Source organism: Sander lucioperca, chromosome 7 (assembly GCF_008315115.2).
Source record: "Sander lucioperca isolate FBNREF2018 chromosome 7, SLUC_FBN_1.2, whole genome shotgun sequence".
NCBI lineage: Eukaryota > Metazoa > Chordata > Actinopteri > Perciformes > Percidae > Sander > Sander lucioperca.
The window spans coordinates 36,836,502-36,854,901 of NC_050179.1; the positions used below are offsets into that span (position 1 = coordinate 36,836,502).

The 18,400-nt window shown below is 44.7% G+C and overlaps 2 protein-coding genes across 3 annotated transcripts in view; both read right to left on the reverse strand.

Moving 5' to 3' along the window:
• The window catches only part of LOC116036403 (NLR family CARD domain-containing protein 3-like), a 1,020,880-nt gene that overhangs the window by 752,852 nt on the left and 249,628 nt on the right, over nt 1–18,400 (reverse strand). The window lies entirely within an intron of this gene.
• The window catches only part of si:ch211-284k5.2, a 21,626-nt gene continuing 4,303 nt past the window's right edge, over nt 1,078–18,400 (reverse strand). Inside the window, exons 2-6 of one of the 2 annotated variants that reach the window (XM_031306674.2) lie at nt 11,897–12,067; nt 8,372–8,452; nt 5,119–5,237; nt 2,960–3,143; nt 1,078–1,248 (exon numbers count right to left, since the gene is read on the reverse strand). In XM_031306674.2, coding sequence (XP_031162534.1) covers nt 1,114–1,248; nt 2,960–3,143; nt 5,119–5,237; nt 8,372–8,452; nt 11,897–11,989 — 612 coding nt within the window. In that variant the 5' untranslated portion in view covers nt 11,990–12,067 and the 3' untranslated portion in view covers nt 1,078–1,113. The remainder of the gene's footprint in view (nt 1,249–2,959; nt 3,144–5,118; nt 5,238–8,371; nt 8,453–11,896; nt 12,068–18,400) is intronic. The other variant, XM_036003694.1, reaches the window with a different exon arrangement.

Genomic DNA, 18,400 nt, shown 5'->3' on the forward strand with positions numbered 1-18,400 from the left:
TGGAGAGCTGTTGATCATACATTGTTCATATTACATAGCCATATTTATTCTGCTCTTATAAAGGTAACTGCTAATACACTGCACATAGTTATATTTAATTCATATTACTCTAAACCACCTTCTGTAAACCAACTGTATACTACTGTCTACACTGCACTATATTCCTGTCTATACCTGTCTATACTTTGTATATCACATTGCACTTTTCTGCTCTTTTTGCACTTCTGGTTGGATGCAAACTGCATTTTGTTGTCTTTGTACTTGTACTCTGCACAATGACAATAAAGTTGAATCTAATCTAATATACCTGTAGGGCCACAGACTGAAGAAAATGACGGCACCCAAACTCTAGCAGTTAGTCCGACCAGCGGGGACATGTTGCTGTTCCTAATGCTAATGATTAGTTTTTTTTTAACCCTTGTGTTGTCCTTGGGTCAAATTTGACCCATTTTCAAAGTATTCAAATTTACATCAGAAATATCAGTTTCTTACAACTAAATTGCCTAAAAAATAGCTTGGATGCATGCATGTTGTATGGAAGCCATGCAGCATGCTTCGCAGATAAAAATTAATGATTATTTCTATTGGATTTGGGGTGTTTTATTCAATTTCATCGCAATAAAAAATGTTTTTAATGGTTTTAAAACAGCATCCTGACTGTTTTAATCCTAACAAACTTTGACATAAACCAGTGTGTGATTCACTCAACATCCTCTGATCTTAACTATTAGTCACAATAATTCATAATTTGTGCTTTTTTTAACTAAGAAATTAGGTATAATGTCATTTAAATTAGGTTTATTGACCATGAATAAAAGAAAGCGTTGAAAAAAGTGACAAAATCATCAAAAATAGCAACAAAAATGTCGGGAAAAGCGCCAAAAAAAGTTAATTTTGAATTTTTACCTGGATGGACCACAAGTTAATGGTCAACATGAAGACAACACAAAGGGTTAAAGATGCTAGCAAAGCAACACAGGACAAAAAAATGAAACCATTTAGACAATTGAAATCTGTGTGTGTTTGAGCATCACAAGTGTAGGGTCATTTAAAATTAAAGCAGTAAGCCGAGGATCATGTAAGGACACATTTAATGTTAGTTCAGTTTGTGTCTCAGGTTTCTCTCTCAGTGTCGGTCCTGTCGGTGTCGGTTCTGTCGGTGTCAGTCCTGTCGGTATCCTTGTTGCTGCAGCTCGTCCCCCGCTCGCTGCCCATCCCGGCTGCAAACTTCACCTTCCTTTGTGACCGCTGCAGACACAAACACGTCGCACATATCACACATCCTCTGCTACTGAGATAACAACCAGCTCCATGTTCAGACAGCATGCTTTTCCTGGGGTCAGCCCTATGTTTCCACAGCCCAATGTTCCCACAGCCCAATGTTCCCACAGCCCAATGTTCCCACAGCCCAATGGTCCCAGAGCCCTATGTTCCCACAGCCCAATGGTCCCACAGCCCAATGGTCCCACAGCCCAGTGTTCCCACAGCCCTATGTTCCCACAGCCCAATGGTCCCACAGCCCAATGTTCCCACAGCCCTATGTTCCCACAGCCCTATGTTCCCACAGCCCTATGTTTCCGCAGCCCAATGGTCCCACAGCCCTATGGTCCCACAACCCAATGTTCCCACAACCCAATGTTCCCACAGCCCAGTGGTCCCAGAGCCCAATGTTCCTACAGCCCAATGGTCCCACAGCCCTATGTTCCCACAGCCCAATGTTCCCACAGCCCAATGGTCCCACAGCCCAATGTTCCCACAGCCCTATGTTCCCACAGCCCAATGTTCCCACAGCCCAATGTTCCCACAGCCCAATGGTCCCAGAGCCCTATGTTCCCACAGCCCAATGTTCCCACAGCCCAATGGTCCCAGAGCCCTATGTTCCCACAGCCCAATGTTCCCACAGCCCAATGGTCCCACAGCCCAATGGTCCCACAGCCCTATGTTCCCACAGCCCAATGTTCCCACAGCCCAATGGTCCCACAGCCCAATGGTCCCACAGCCCAATGGTCCCACAGCCCAATGTTCCAACAGCCCAATGGTCCCACAGCCCTATGTTCCCACAGCCCAATGGTCCCACAGCCCAATGTTCCCACAGCCCTATGTTTCCGCAGCCCAATGGTCCCACAACCCAATGTTCCCACAACCCAATGTTCCCACAGCCCAGTGGTCCCAGAGCCCAATGGTCCCACAGCCCTATGTTCCCACAGCCCAATGTTCCCACAGCCCAATGGTCCCACAGCCCTATGTTCCCACAGCCCTATGTTCCCACAGCCCAATGGTCCCACAGCCCTATGTTCCCACAGCCCAATGTTCCCACAGCCCAATGGTCCCACAGCCCTATGTTCCCACAGCCCAATGTTCCCACAGCCCAATGGTCCCAGAGCCCTATGTTCCCACAGCCCTATGTTCCCACAGCCCTATGTTCCCACAGCCCAATGGTCCCACAGCCCAATGTTCCCACAGCCCTATGTTCCCACAGCCCTATGTTCCCACAGCTCTATGTTCCCACAGCCCAATGTTCCCACAGCCCTATGTTTCCGCAGCCCAATGGTCCCACAGCCCTATGTTCCCACAGCCCAATGGTCCCACAACCCAATGTTCCCACAGCCCAATGGTCCCACAGCCCTATGTTCCCACAGCTCTATGTTCCCACAGCCCAATGGTCCCACAGCCCTATGTTCCCACAGCTCTATGTTCTCACAGCTCTATGGTCCCGCAGCCCTATGTTCCCACAGCCCTATGTTCCCACAGCCCAATGTTCCCACAGCCCAATGTTCCCACAGCCCTATGTTCTCACAGCTCTATGGTCCCACAGCCCTATGTTTCCACAGCCCTATGTTCCCACAGCCCCTTTTCCTGCCATTTTACCCATCATGTATCTCAAAAAACTCAAACTGTTATGCATAATGTTTGTCTTTTTATGTCATTTTTAGCAACGCTGTCACGTATTTAAACTCACCTGTCTGTCGGCGAGCCCTCGGGGGTAGTGGGTAATGTTTTCCCGCAACTGCTCTGCCCTCTCCCAGTCATCCACCCAATGCTGACGGCGGTACTCGGACTGGCGAGACATGATTCGCTGGTGCATGGCCTGATTCTGACGCCCGATCAGCAGAAGCTCCTCCCGCCTCTTGAAGGCGTTCAGACTGAGGAAGACACACGTTCCAGGTGATTTAATGTGTACAGTGATGGAGGACCTTCATTTAATATCTGTTTTAAAAGTAAATTACAGCATGCAAACTCACACTATGTGCGCATAATCGCTACCTGACGTGTATTTTTACGCTTCAAGGCTTTTCATTTTCTTTCTCTGGTGAACAAAGTGAAGCATTTAGCAGTGAAACAGACAGATATTTCCCTCAGGAGTGACAAAAATGTCAAAAAAAGTGACAAAACATTGGGAAAAGTGTGAAAAATGTTGAAAAAAGCGCCAAAAACAACCATAACAACTTCAAAAATATCAGAAGAAAATGTCAAAAAAGTTTGAGAAAGCGCCCAAAACTTCGAAGTACTGACAAAAACGTTGGAAAATAAATAATAATAATAATAATAATAATAATAATAATAATACAAAGCAACAAAAACAACAGAAAAAGTGATGAAAATGTTGGAGAGAAAAAAACAAGCACCACTTTCTTTTTCTTTCCTGCTCAGGAGGGATTTTATCAGGGTGTCTGTTTTAGATTGATTGTAGCGTCCTGTCTCCCCCCCGAGTCCCGGAATAAAAGCTTTATAGCTCCTGTCAAGATTAAAGAATTTACAGCTCGGTGTGAGGGCGGATAAATACCAGAGACTGTCTGTCACCACCAGCACACATCCAGATCAATAATTCAACAGCGTAACGGAGCACGACCGGTCACATCAATTATTTAAAGGTCCAACGAGGCGCTCGGGCATCACCACAGCCACGTTAGAGAGCTCTGTGGGCGGACTGGGAGAAAACTCCACCAAGGTAGAGAAAAAGCTTTCAATCACTGAATTAACTTCAGATGTGTCTGTGTCCTGTAAGAAGTTAAGGAGAAAACACAAGACTTTCACCCAGGAAACAGGTGTTTGTGTCCTGGAAGAAGTTAAGGAGAAAACACAAGACTTTCACCAGGAAACAGGTGTTCATGTCCTGAAGAAGTTAAGGAGAAAACACAAGACTTTCACCAGGAAACAGGTGTTCATGTCCTGAAGAAGTTAAGGAGAAAACACAAGACTTTCACGAGGAAACAGGTGTTCATGTCCTGAAGAAGTTAAGGAGAAAACACAAGACTTTCACCAGGAAACAGGTGTTCATGTCCTGAAGAAGTTAAGGAGAAAACACAAGACTTTCACGAGGAAACAGGTGTTCATGTCCTGAAGAAGTTAAGGAGAAAACACAAGACTTTCACCCAGGAAACAGGTGTTCATGTCCTGTAAGAAGTTAAGGAGAAAACACAAGACTTTCACCAGGGAAACAGGTGTCCGTGGGCAAGCCCGGATTACCCAATGGGCGTTATGGGCACGGGCCCAGGGGCCCAAGCCAAGTCTTGATAATTATCCAATCAGAACAAAATAAAAGTTGTTTACAAAAAATGAAGTCTCGTGATTGTGTGTTTTATATGTCAGTTGGATGACTGGACAGGTAATAATTGGTAGAAGGCCGCATGCACTGTGTAGATTGGCTAATGGTAAAGGTGGGTGGGCATAGAGCAGGTTGTTTACATCGTACTGATTCAAGATCAGTTTTCTAAGAACGAGTTGAGATTGAAAGAGTAGAATTAATTTGTAACAGGTCCCCGGTCAGATTGGGTTGTATCAGCGAGCGAAAGTGTGGAAAAGGAAGCGAAAGAAGCGGCTGCTATAAAAAATGCCCCGTGAGTAAATAGCTTTTTTAAAAGAGCTGGGAATTGTGTTTTCCCCTTAACTTCTTCAGGACATGAACATCTGGGTGGAGGGGGCCCCATGAGCTTCAGTGCCCAGGGGCCCCTGGGGGTACTAATCCGGCCTTGTCCGTGGGAGTATAATTTAAGGAGACCGGTGGTTTAATCCAAGCCACAAAACAAACGCTCACATTTGGCCTCATGTGAGCAGTCTTGTATAAAGTACTTGAAAGCAATACTTGACTACAAGGACAAGTATCTATCTATATCTCACCTCCTCTTTTCGTAGTGGTTGTGATGGTCCACCCAACCGCGAGAGCAAACGATGTCGGCCAGTTTGGAGGCCAGGAGGCGGTTGTCTCGGTCGATGATGGCCAGCCGCTCGTCCTGCAGCTGAATCACAGAAACCAAGAGTGAAAACACAGACTAAGGGCCCTATCTTCCACCCAGTGCAGCGCAAAGCCTGACACAAGTCTCTTTGCTAGTTTAAGGCCGACACAGTTGTCAATTTTCCATCCGTTTAAATAGCAAATGCACCTGCGCCCATCTGTGGCCCATGGGTGTGCTAGTCTTACAGGGAGGTGTGTTCAGGTGCATTCTGGGTGTGCTGGTCTTACAGGGAGGTGTGTTCAGGTGCATTCTGGGCGTGCTGGTCTTACAGGGAGGTGTGTTCAGGTGCATTCTGGGCGTGCTGGTCTTACAGGGAGGTGTGTTCAGGTGCATTCTGGGCGTGCTGGTCTTACAGGGAGGTGTGTTCAGGTGCATTCTGGGCATGCTGGTCTTACAGGGAGGTGTGTTCAGGTGCGTTCTGGGCATGCTGGTCTTACAGGGAGGTGTGTTCAGGTGCATTCTGGGACTATTGCTATCTTGAGGCAGTGGGAAGTGATGGCACCATTGACCAACAAAAACCAGAGGCCTGTACTACGAATCCAGATCAACATGTCCTGGATTTCTTTCAGTGATCCGGCTTCACCTAACATAACAACCGCGGTCCTCCATAACCTGTATCACGACGCTGGTTAACAACTAGTTCAATCAACCCAGGGTTTTCCAATCTAGAGACGCACCTGTTCACATAAAAAAGGCGGTGTTTGCGCACCACGACGAATCGCAAACATCTACCAGAGCTGCATCTTTTAAACAAGAAGAACAAACTATAATTCTACATAAATATGAAGAACACAGACACAGTTTTACAGGCAAAACGCAGGAAGGAAAGCTGGCTAAAAAGCCGACGCTGTTATGCGTGAATCACAACGCTTAGCTTATCAATATCCAGTGGTTTAGTCTACGTGATAGTAAGCTCCAGGATTTCCATATACCCACTTAAAAACGCCCAATGACACGTAACAACATACTTTCCATTATATGTTTGATATATTTTGAATTGTCATCTGTGCTTTTTTCTTCACATAGGCTCAATGGAGGTATTTCACCATAAATTGGTGCATAAAAGTGTATCGGAATGCAGGAAATGAAGTCGTTGATGCTTAAAACTTCCCTGGGGGAGGACACCCAGACCCCCCCACTATGATATACCCCCTCCTCCCCCAAAGGCAGATTCTGGCCAATATACAGTACAGTACACCCACTACAATACATTAGACTAAACTGGTCACTTCCCCATCAGTCAGGCACAAGATCTAACCATAATTACACTTGTGCTTTCCATAAACTGTCGTTGCTTTAGGCTTTTATTTCAGCTGCAACCCTGGGAGTGGTACGCTGTGAGAGAAAATAAAAAAAAACATAAAAACATAATTTAAACCGATGTGAGCATTGGCAACACACGGCTCAAGAAGACAACAAATAGCCTATAAGTAATTCCCTCCACTGAAAATCTATATCTTTCATAAAGATACCCATCAGGGAATGTTAACGGGGTTGTCGGTCTCTAAATGTTTTAACTTTTATGAGCGCACATCTCTCTCTCTCTCTCTCTCTCTCCGCGCACCGAGCTCCAGCTGATCTTCTAAGAACGGTGACGCCGTTATCAGTCGAGTATTGATTGGTCAGTAGGCGGTGCTTTTATACCGGTTGATCTCTAATCTCCAACATAACCTGCTCCTGACCAGGTTAGGGGTTCAGCAGGAGTTACCACGGCGATTGAACCCGATCACAAGTGATCCACCTTCGTAGTACAGAAAACCCTGGGTTGAACCTGAAGTTAGCTCGTTAACGCCAAATCTCGCTTCGTAGTACAGGCCTCTGGTCTAAAGTCAATAACGCAGCATTTCATTGTTATTTTAACAGAGCATTAGTAAAATGCTCCTAGGCTCGTGCACAGCGTGCACACTATGCTTGTTACACACACAGGGACGCACAGCAGCACACACACATGCAGAAGATTACAAATAAAAATATTACGGTGCAAATCCTCCATCATAATAGCAATGCTCCAAGGTCCAAACACGCCTGGCTTTTAAAGGGAATGGGAGATGATCTCTGATTGGTTGATTGCATGTTACGCCCAAAACACCCCTCTGATTAATGAAGACACTAAGTACAACCCTTTAGAACCATGACCCCGGCACACGGACCCTTTTTTCCGCCGTTAAACTAGCAAAAGTGGATTTGGACACGCCCTAAACACACCTGTGCCAGGCGCTTCACGGCGTGCTCTTAGATCGTTAAAATAGGACCCTGAACCTCCAGCACTGACTGCTCTGGGGTGAACCGACGCTGATCGACAGTTAAAGACCAACATGTTCAACTTTCAAAAGGCTCCAACGTCCACATTGTTAGGGCTGGTTGACATTTAACTTGCACAGATTAGTTTCAGCAGGTTTTCTGTGAAAGAAAGTGTAAAAAAATAGTAATATTTCAATTCAATTCAATTCAATTTTATTTATAGTATCAAATCATAACAAGAGTTATCTCGAGACACTTTACAGATAGAGTAGGTCTAGACCACACTCTATAAAGCCCCAACAATTCCAATAGTTCCCCCAAGAGCAAGCATTAGCAGTGGCTATTACGACAGTGGCGAGGAAAAACTCCCTTTTAGGAAGAAACCTCGGCAGCTGGGGCCCCAGAAAAACTGATAAATAACAGAAATATAACTTTCTTGTACAAAAGGTAAATTTCTATACTTAAAATACAGTTTGTAGCTTTAATCTGACATTAAATCTTTGTTGTTTTTTTTGGCTTTTTAATGTTTGATAAATGATATTTACATCTGTAAAAACTACCTCACTAATTTGAGCTAACTTAAGGAATGTATTTACAGTATTAAACTTGAATTTGAAAGTTTAAGACTGTAAAATAAAATATTTGCAAATGTATTTTAACCTTTTATGTGAATACAAATGAATTTTCTTTAGAGTGAGTTACACAGTTCACAGTAAGCACACAAGCCCTGTAAATACATAAAACGTGTGTGTGTGTGTGTGTGTGTGTGTGTGTGTGTCTGTCTGTGTTTCTGTGTGTGTGAATGTCTATGTGCGTGCGTGGATGCGTGCAAGAGTGTGTGTGTGTGTGTGTGTGTGTGTGTGTGTGTGTGTGTGTGTGTGTGTGCGTCCACTGACCTGTATTTTCTTCAGTTTGAGCTGGATGTGAACTGGAGTCTTCATGCCCTTGTTGTCCACTACTGGCAGAGCAGAGCTAACCTGGAACACAGGTAAACACACAGGTAAACACACATGTAAACACAGGTAAACACAGGTAACACACAGGTAAACACAGGTAATCACACAGGTAAACACAGGTAAACACACAGGTAAACACAGGTAAACACACAGGTAAACACAGGTAACACACAGGTAAACACACAGGTAAACACAGGTAAACACACAGGTAAACACACAGGTAAACACAGGTAAACACACAGGTAAACACACAGGTAAACACACATGTAAACACACAGGTAAACACACATGTAAACACACAGGTAAACACACAGGTAAACACACAGGCAAACACAGGTAAACACACAGGTAAACACACAGGTAAACACAGGTAACACACAGGTAACACACAGGTAAACACACAGGTAAACACACAGGTAACACACAGGTAACACACAGGTAAACACACAGGTAACACACAGGTAAACACACAGGTAAACACAGGTAACACACAGGTAACACACAGGTAAACACAGGTAACACACAGGTAAACACACAGGTAAACACAGGTAAACACACAAGTAAACACAGGTAAACACACAGGTAAACACAGGTAAACACACATGTAAACACACAGGTAAACACACATGTAAACACACAGGTAAACACACATGTAAACACACAGGTAAACACACAGGTAAACACACAAGCAAACACAGGTAAACACACAGGTAAACACAGGTAAACACAGGTAACACACAGGTAACACACAGGTAACACACAGGTAAACACAGGTAACACACAGGTAAACACACAGGTAAACACAGGTAAACACACAGGTAACACACAGGTAACACACAGGTAAACACACAGGTAACACACAGGTAAACACACAGGTAAACACAGGTAACACACAGGTAACACACAGGTAAACACAGGTAACACACAGGTAAACACACAGGTAACACACAGGTAACACACAGGTAACACACAGGTAACACACAGGTAAACACAGATAACACACAGGTAAAGGTACAACAGGGTATATTTTGGTCTAAACTACAGCTTCTCAAACTGAATCTATGGATAAGATGCACTCTAGGTTTTTCACGTATCTTCAGCTCCCCATTTGAACTATGAACTGTGTATTTTATAAACTTATTCAGCACAAAATGCCCACAGGCTCCAACTGAGGACTTTGAGTCTGGGGGACCCCGGGACCCCAATAATTAACTCTACTTCTCACTCAGAATAAGAGACCACTAGGATCTTCTATGAGTCAAAAAACCAAGAGAGAGAAAGCTTCAGGTGTTACTCAGCAGATCTTCTGTCTGTCATTTAATAAAGACGTTGGTAACAAACATTTGCACTTAATGCAAACAATAACCTATATACACAACGTGATATCATGACTTCACGTAAACATACACGCCACTTTCCTAAAGCCAAGTGGTGTGTTATCTGTACGCATTTTGAGCTATCAGCGTGTATGTCTACGCTGTATACAGCGGACGGCAGTCTGCAACGTCACAGCGTAGACATACACGCCACTTTTTAAAGCCACGTGGCGTTTTATCGCAAGACTACGGTTGGGTAGTCACATGCTGGAAAGAAGAACCGGTTGGGTTTAGGAAACCGACCAACCTCCCTACACGGATTTTCGGCCTTACATATCACTAGGGTTGGGTACCGAAACCCGGTTCCACTATGGAACCGGTTCCTACGCAAACGGTAGTATTCCGACCGGATTAGAACGCAAATTTCGGTTCCTCATTTCGGTTCAAACTGAAATATTTTCCCTCTGTCGCTCCAGACAGCGGCAGACTCTTTTTTTCTTTCTCCCTTTTACGCCGAGTGGCGCACGTGCCCGCTCGCGACTCGCGGTGTGAAGCGCGTGTCCGCGCTATTCCCCCGGCGTGCACTCTACAATCACAGCTGATAGACGGCTTTTTGTACACGCTCCGAAACGGACGTAAAAATATCACACTTTCTCTGTAGTCTACCGTTAGCTAGCTACCGTAAATGTAGGCTACTTTTTAAATGCCATATTTTCCCCTCTGGGCTCACCAAAACGGACGTTAAGGCATATTAACCATTCACTGCACGTGATCGCTAGTAAACATATTACACTTGCTCTGCTGGTCTATCGTTCAGGACCAGACCCTGTAGCCTGGTGGTGGAGGTATTGTCTGCCCTTTCTAACTCCTCCCTGTGTGTCCAGGCCTCTTGGACACCACCTGAGAGAGGTTTCTCCTGTGCAGGACATCCCATAAGTCAGGAGAGGTGTAGTATCTCACCAGAGAAGCAAATATGGTCATTTTTCTGCAAAAGAACTGCTAAAGTTTGAAGCTGGTTGACATACCAACTCAACAACATTTATTTAGTTCTTACTTGTTAATAGTGTAACTGTTATTTGTTAAATTATTGTAGTTATGTGTTAGGTATTGTAATTTCCCCTTGCGGGATTAATAAAGTATACATTATTATTATTATTATTATTATTATTATTATTATTATTATTATTATTATTATTATTATTAGGTGACTTAGGTTTACTTATTATATATTTAAGTACTTTAAAACGTTAATATATTGTTAAATTTAAATAATTTTCAATTTAAAAAAAACTCCATAAAAGAGCTTCTCTTTGATGTCATTTTTCAGTTTTTCAAGAATCGGTTTCAGGAATCGGAATCGTTTTAAAAGTGCCGGTTTGGCATCGGAATCATAAAAATCCAAACGGTACCCAACCCTACATACTACTCGCTACGGGGTCAATTCACACGCAATCGCAAGGTAATGTAAGTCAATGGAGGCCAAACAGCGTTGATAAACACGCTAAAAAGCGAGTATGCGTCCTAATAACACGCCAATAATGTCATACGGATTGGCGTGTCACACATACACCACTTCATGACATCAGTCTGATATCAAAACATGACAGATGTTTGAACAGATATTCTGACAGAACTGTAGCCATGCATTACACACTTCCATCACACAAACAAGATCAGGTGTTACCGAGGAAACGGAGTTACCGTTTGAAAAAAAACGTTAGATTTTGATTGCAAAAACACATGAAAATATAAATTAATGGACTTAAAAAAAATGGGTAACACTTTACTTGAAGGTATCTACGTAAGAGTGACGTGACACTTAATGACAGTCACTCTTATGTAGATACCTTCAAGTAAAGTGTAAACAAAAAATGTTATTTAGCAAGTGACAGCAAGTATAAGCAGTGTCCGTTATCAGGCAAACAGTTCTGTCCTCATCTTGAAATTTTGGGGAAACTCTGATCCACATTTTTCATCATTTTCTGACATTTTAGAGACCAAACTACTCATCCATTCATCCAGACAATACTGCACACATTAATGGACTAGGAATATAATCATTAGTTGCAGCCCTGTAGACTTCCCTCTCTGATGGAGGCCAGTCCTCCTGCCCCCCCCTCCGTCCTCCACCCTTCTCTGCGTCTCCTACCTTCCTGCGGTGGTTTTCGTAGTTGGTGATGTCCCATCGCTGCTGCAGGTAGCGGTTGGTGACGGGCTTTATCGGCTGGTACGACCTGTGCATGACGACCGCAGACGCTCGAACAGTCTCTGAAACAGCACTGCAGCAAGTCTGTCTGTCTGTCTGTCTGTCTGTCTGTCTCTGTGTGTGGCCTGGGGTGTTGTTGCCATGGAGATGCACCCCTCTTTATCTCAGATCAGGTTCCATTTAATTATTACTGAGCAGAGGACACACACACACACACACACACACACACACACACCTGAGATTATTCTGCACACGTGGAGCTTTAAGTGGATTATATTTCATGAAACATTGATGTTTTCCATCATATTTTTTCTTTCATATCTAAATATTTGAATCAAAATATACATGTTTTTTTTTTTTCAAAATGTAGTTTAGAAAATGCTTTTTTTAACTAAACTAACTCCCAGAGTTCTCACAATGCTCGACGATGATTGGCTGAGAGCAGGAGACAGTTTGTCCAATTAAAACAAGTTAAAAGTCTGCAGACTGACCGGATTAGACGCCAAGTTAGAACTAAAAACATCTGTTCTGTTTCCTGTAGTAAATAAGAAGAATAGATAAGAAAGAACTAATGTAAGAAATAGGCCTAAAGACATCCAAAAAATTAAAAAAGAGACAGTGAAGCAATAATTTATTTAATTAAAGGAAGAAAAAAGACAATTACTGCTACGTTCCCCCCTCTCATTCCCCCTGCTCTGGTGTTCCCCCCTCTCATTCCCCTTGCTCTGTTGTTCCCCCCTCTCATTCCCCCTGCTCTGGTGTTTCCCCCTCTCATTCCCCCTGCTCTGGTGTTTACCCTCTCATTCCCCCTGCTCTGGTGTTTCCCCCTCTCATTCCCCCTGCTCTGGTGTTTGCCCTCTCATTCCCCCTGCTCTGGTGTTTCCCCCCCTCATTCCCCCTGCTCTGGTGTTTCCCCCCCTCATTCCCCCTGCTCTGGCGTTTCCCCCTCTCATTCCCCCTGCTCTGGTGTTTCCCCCCCTCATTCCCTCTGCTCTGGCGTTTCCCCCTCTCATTCCCCCTGCTCTGGTGTTTCCCCCCCTCATTCCTCCTGCTCTGGCATTTCCCCTTCTCATTCCTCCTGCTCTGGTGTTTCCCCCCCTCATTCCCTCTGCTCTGGCGTTTCCCCCCCTCATTCCCCCTGCTCTGGTGTTTCCCCCCCTCATTCCTCCTGCTCTGGCATTTCCCCTTCTCATTCCTCCTGCTCTAGTGTTTCCCCCTCTCATTCCTCCTGCTCTAGTGGCAGGCCCACTGCGTTTCGGTTTCTATGCCTGAATATGATAAACTGTCTGCAGTTTCTCTTCAGCGTGACTTCACCCTATTAAACTTGTTTCTGCACGGCAGCAGCAGGAGTAAACAGCCGTGTCATGAGCTGTGTGAGAGATTAAACCCCCGACCCCAGCTGAACTCTCTCTGCGGAGAGAAAGCGTTCGGAGGATTCCTCCACGCAGTCTCCCCCACGGAGGCTGCAGCCCAGAGACGGAAATAATGACAAGCTCACACACAGACAGCTCGCTGCTTTTATTAAGCCGTCAGCTCCACTTAAACGGCCTCTCGCTCTGCAGAGGGTTGTGTTTGTTGGCCGGCGCAGCTGCTGTGAAGCCAAAACCTCAGTCCTGTATTATTTCACGGTTCGTTGTAGCCTCAGCGATGCCGCAGCTCCATCTGACGTCCAAGACAACATCAGGACTCAGGCTTGGTGTTTGCAGAAGGAAAGCTGTGCTGCTTCAGGCAGACTGAGGTAGTTAACCCTCCTGTTGTTCTCAGGTCAAATCTGACCCATTTTCAAAAAGTTTCTCTATCACAAATTTGGGTTTTCTTCCAACCACATTTTCAAAAAGAGTAACGTGGATGGTTCCGTACAACGCTCTTCACAAGTAAAATAAATCATCAGTTCACTTCTTTGTGTGAATTTGGGGATTTTTATTTAATATTATAGCATGTAAAAAAAAAAACATCATAAAAGAACGTTGAAAGAAGTGACAAAAATGTCAAAAAAGACCAAATTTTGACCCAGAAGAACAAAAAGTTGCTCGGTCAGTCGACGCGAACACATCAGGAGGGATGAATGCATCAGGAGCAAAAAAATTCGGAAAAAGCTTCAAAAACGTGGAGATTTTTTTTGTTCTTTTTCTACACTTTTCTCAAGGTTTTTGTCAATTTTATTCCAATTCTTTTGTCACTTTTTTGGTGTTTTTTCCCATGTTTTTTTTCTCACTTTTTTCCAATTTTTTTCTCACTTTTTTAAACAAGTTTTTGTCACCTTTGGTGATGTTTTTGAGGGGGGGTTTTTTGCCATTTTTTCTGAATTTTCCGAAGGCAGCGCTGCCTGCAAGGCACTAGGATTAGGCAATGGTCATGGTTAGGGTTAGGTGCCTTGAAGTCGACGTTGGGGGCTGAAAACACCACTGATTGGCTAACATAGAGGGGGCGGGGCTTATTATGTATACTGCAGACAGCATTAATATGAAATAAACAGTAAATACAGAAACGGGATGACCTCTAGCTCACCCAGTAAGAGCGTGCGCCCCATGTTGGCTGAGTCCTTTGCAGCGGCCCAGGTTCGAATCCGACCTGCGGCCCTTTGCTGCGTGTCATCCCCCCTCTCTCTCCCACCTTTCCTATCTTTCCACTGTCACTCTGAAATAAAGGGACAAAAGCACCCAAAAATAATCTTAAAAAAAATAAAACATGAATACAGAAACAATATATACAGCATACAATACAAAATAGCTGTCTCACATAAGAAAAAGGAGGCTGAATGGATTGAGTGCATAATGTGTAGTTAGTACTTTGGGTTCTTAAAAAGGGCAGGGATATGATTTTAGTTTCCCCCTGAGGGGACTTTATGGAGAGCGTGTTTTTGTGGGACGAGGTGATTGGCACGTTAATCACTTGCCAGCTGAAATTAGAGTGTGAATCAATCAGGATTATGTTTGCACCGCACGGTAATTTAGAGAGGCAGTTAGTCAGCATGACGTCATCCATCACACAGACTTTTACTGAAGCAACATTTGCACTGCAGGACTTCTGCTTGTACCAGAGCATTTTCACAGTGAGGGTTAGTACTTTTAGGGTCCTATTTTAACAATCTGAGCGCACGGCGTGTAGCGCCTGGCGCAGGTGCGTTTAGGGCGTGTCCAAATCCACTTTTTGTTGGTTTGTTGTTTGTTTGTGGTGTGTTTTGGGCAACCGATGGAGTGCCTTCTCCAGGTAGGGAATGAGTCCTTACCCCAAGTGAAGGAGTTCAAGTACCTTGGAGTCTTGTTCGCGAGTGAGGGAACAATGGAGCGGGAGATTGGTCGGAGAATCGGCGCAGCGGGTGCGGTATTACATTCTGTTTATCGCACCGTTGTGACGAAAAGAGAGCTGAGCCAGAAGGCAAAGCTCTCGATCTACCGGTCAGTTTTCGTTCCTACCCTCACCTATGGTCATGAAGGCTGGGTCATGACCGAAAGAACGAGATCCAAGGTACAAGCGGCCGAAATGGGTTTCCTCAGGAGGGTGGCTGGCGTCTCCCTTAGAGATAGGGTGAGAAGCTCAGTCATCCGTGAGGAGCTCGGAGTAGAGCCGCTGCTCCTTCGCGTCGAAAGGAGCCAGTTGAGGTGGTTTGGGCATCTGGTAAGGATGCCCCCTGGGCGCCTCCCTAGGGAGGTGTTCCAGGCACGTCCAGCTGGGAGGAGGCCTCGGGGAAGACCCAGGACTAGGTGGAGGGATTATATCTCCAACCTGGCCTGGGAACGCCTCTGGATCCCCCAGTCGGAGCTGGTTAATGTGGCTCGGGAAAGGGAAGTTTGGGGTCCCCTGCTGGAGCTGCTCCCCCCGCGACCCGAGACCGGATAAGCGGACGAAGATGGATGGATGGTGTTTTGGGCGTAACATGCAATCAACCAATCAGAGATCATCTCCCATTCCCTTTAAAAGCCAGGCGCGTTTGGACCTTGGAGCATTGCTATTATGATGGAGGATTTGCACCATAATATTTTTATTTGTAATCTTCTGCATGTGTGTGTGCTGCTGTGCGTCCCTGTGTGTGTAACAAGCATAGTGTGCGCGCTGTGCACGAGCCTAGGAGCATTTTACTAATGCTCTGTTAAAATAACAATGAAATGCTGCGTTATTGACTTTAGACCAGGTTTTTGTTGGTCAATGGTGCCATCACTTCCCGCTGCCTCAAGATAGCAATACTCCCAGAATGCACCTGAACACACCTCCCTGTAAGACCCGCACGCCCAGAATGCACCTGAACACACCTCCCTGTAAAAGTGAGGAGATGTTTTTTTACAGTGTGTTCAGGGGACAGGCAGATAGCAGATAGTGAGGAGATGTTTGCTGTATGTGAAAAAAAATGTAGCTTAAAAAACGTGTGACATCGCTTAGAGCACCTTTAAGTAGTAATTGCACTTCATGTATATCCATAATGTGTGTGCACTAAATGTAGCCTGTCTCAAATGTTGTTTTTATATATTTTAAATGTAACAGCGTGCTCAGCGCGTAACACCACTTGATGCATGGTGAAACGTTGTTTCGTCTCACTATATACAGCGGATATGGTTGAAATGACAGTAAAACCCACTTGACTTGACTGAAGTATTGGGATTGTCCCCTCTGACTCTGATGAAGACACAGTGGTGTTGAAATGTTGGTCTGTTTGCACAATTGAAGGCTGCAGGTCAATCAATGTGCTCCAGTCCCCTTTCCCCCCATTAAACAAACTGTCTTCTTAATCACTGAGCATTGACTCTCTCTCTCTCTCTCTCTCCCCCTCTCCCCCAGAATGTCTCTCGTCCGTGCTGTCTCTCCCCCCCTGTAGAGCATAATAAGCAGACTTCAAAATAAATGGATTCCCCACGGTGCTTCATCACAGCAAGAGAAGACAACACACAACCACACAGCGGCAAACATGCTCAATTAATCCTGCACACACACACCCACCCACACACACACACACACACACACACAGGAGCACTTATACACACACACACACACACAAACAGGCTCAAACACACACAGGAGCACTTATACACAGGCTCACACACACACAGGCGCACTTATACACACACACACACGCACGCACACACACACACGCACACACACAGGCGCACTTATACGCACGCACACACACAGGCGTACATACACACACACACACACAGGCGCACTTATACACACACACACACCCACACCCACACACACACACACACACACACACACACAGGCGCACACACACACACACACACAGGCGCACACACACACACACACACACACACACACACACACACACAGGCGCACACACACACACACACACACACACACACATCAAAGGACATGGTGTCCTCAGTGCGGTGTTGAACAGCATATTGAACGGCTCTTTTGAAATCTGCCTCTGGTGTCTTTTCTATCTGTATTCAGAGGAGAAACCGGAATAAAAATGAAAGCCTTTTTATGTCTGTCCTAACCGGCTTCCACTCAGGCGATCATTATTGTGGTTGTTACTATTAAATAAAGTGGAAGAGAAGGTCACAACACTGAGGTTTATCTAACTTATCTACCATACAAAAACGGAGAGGGGTCTTTGAATTTGGTTCAACTGGGCAAGTTTAAATAGTTCTTTTTAATGTCAGCTGGTTCTGTTTCACGCTCTCTGCAACTACCAATGTTTTAAGTTTTCTCACTCTCTGTTCTGAAGGGACACTTGCGATGCAGAACCACGGATGTATTATAAAACCTGGAAACAGCGTTCATTTCTCTGAGAGTTGCTGAGTGGAGCACGAAGCCGCCATGGAGCCGAAAATGACCCGGATGATCGGTGCTGCCTCCGCACATGTGCGGCCTACAGAGCAGGCGCACTAGAGACTTCCATCGGCCGAGCTGGCTACATCCGGTTTAGCGAGCCAAGTTTGTTCTGAATATTGCGATATGAAAACATGGTATCAGGTTATAGGCAAAATACCCTTAAAAGGTGATTTTAAGAAGATGTGTAAAAATCGTTTTGTGTGTAAGTGACTGATGGGAACAATCTTTGACATTGGTCCAGTATTGAGCGTGAACGCTGTAACCGGCAGCCACAGACCGGGCTGTAATGTAACCCTACAGGACAAATGTTCAGACTCAGATTATTATTTTAAGTGTCTGACAACATTATGAAAGGATCCCAACAGAGATAGACCTTTAAAACCTCTTTAAGGCCTTTCTGTTTAACCAGAAACAGCTCTGAAGTCGCTAGCTCTAAACCCACCAGACTCCATTTAAAAAAGCAATACTTTTAGCGTGTATAGAGCCAGTATATTTTCACATGTAAATCAGTAAACTATGTGCTTATTTCAACCAAAACTAGACTTGTGATGGTTGGTTAAAGTGGAAAGACGACCAAAAACGGCTTTTCATTGTTTTATTTTGTTTCTGTCCACTTTGAATGAAGTGTATTTTACGATGCTAAAATTACTGTTTATT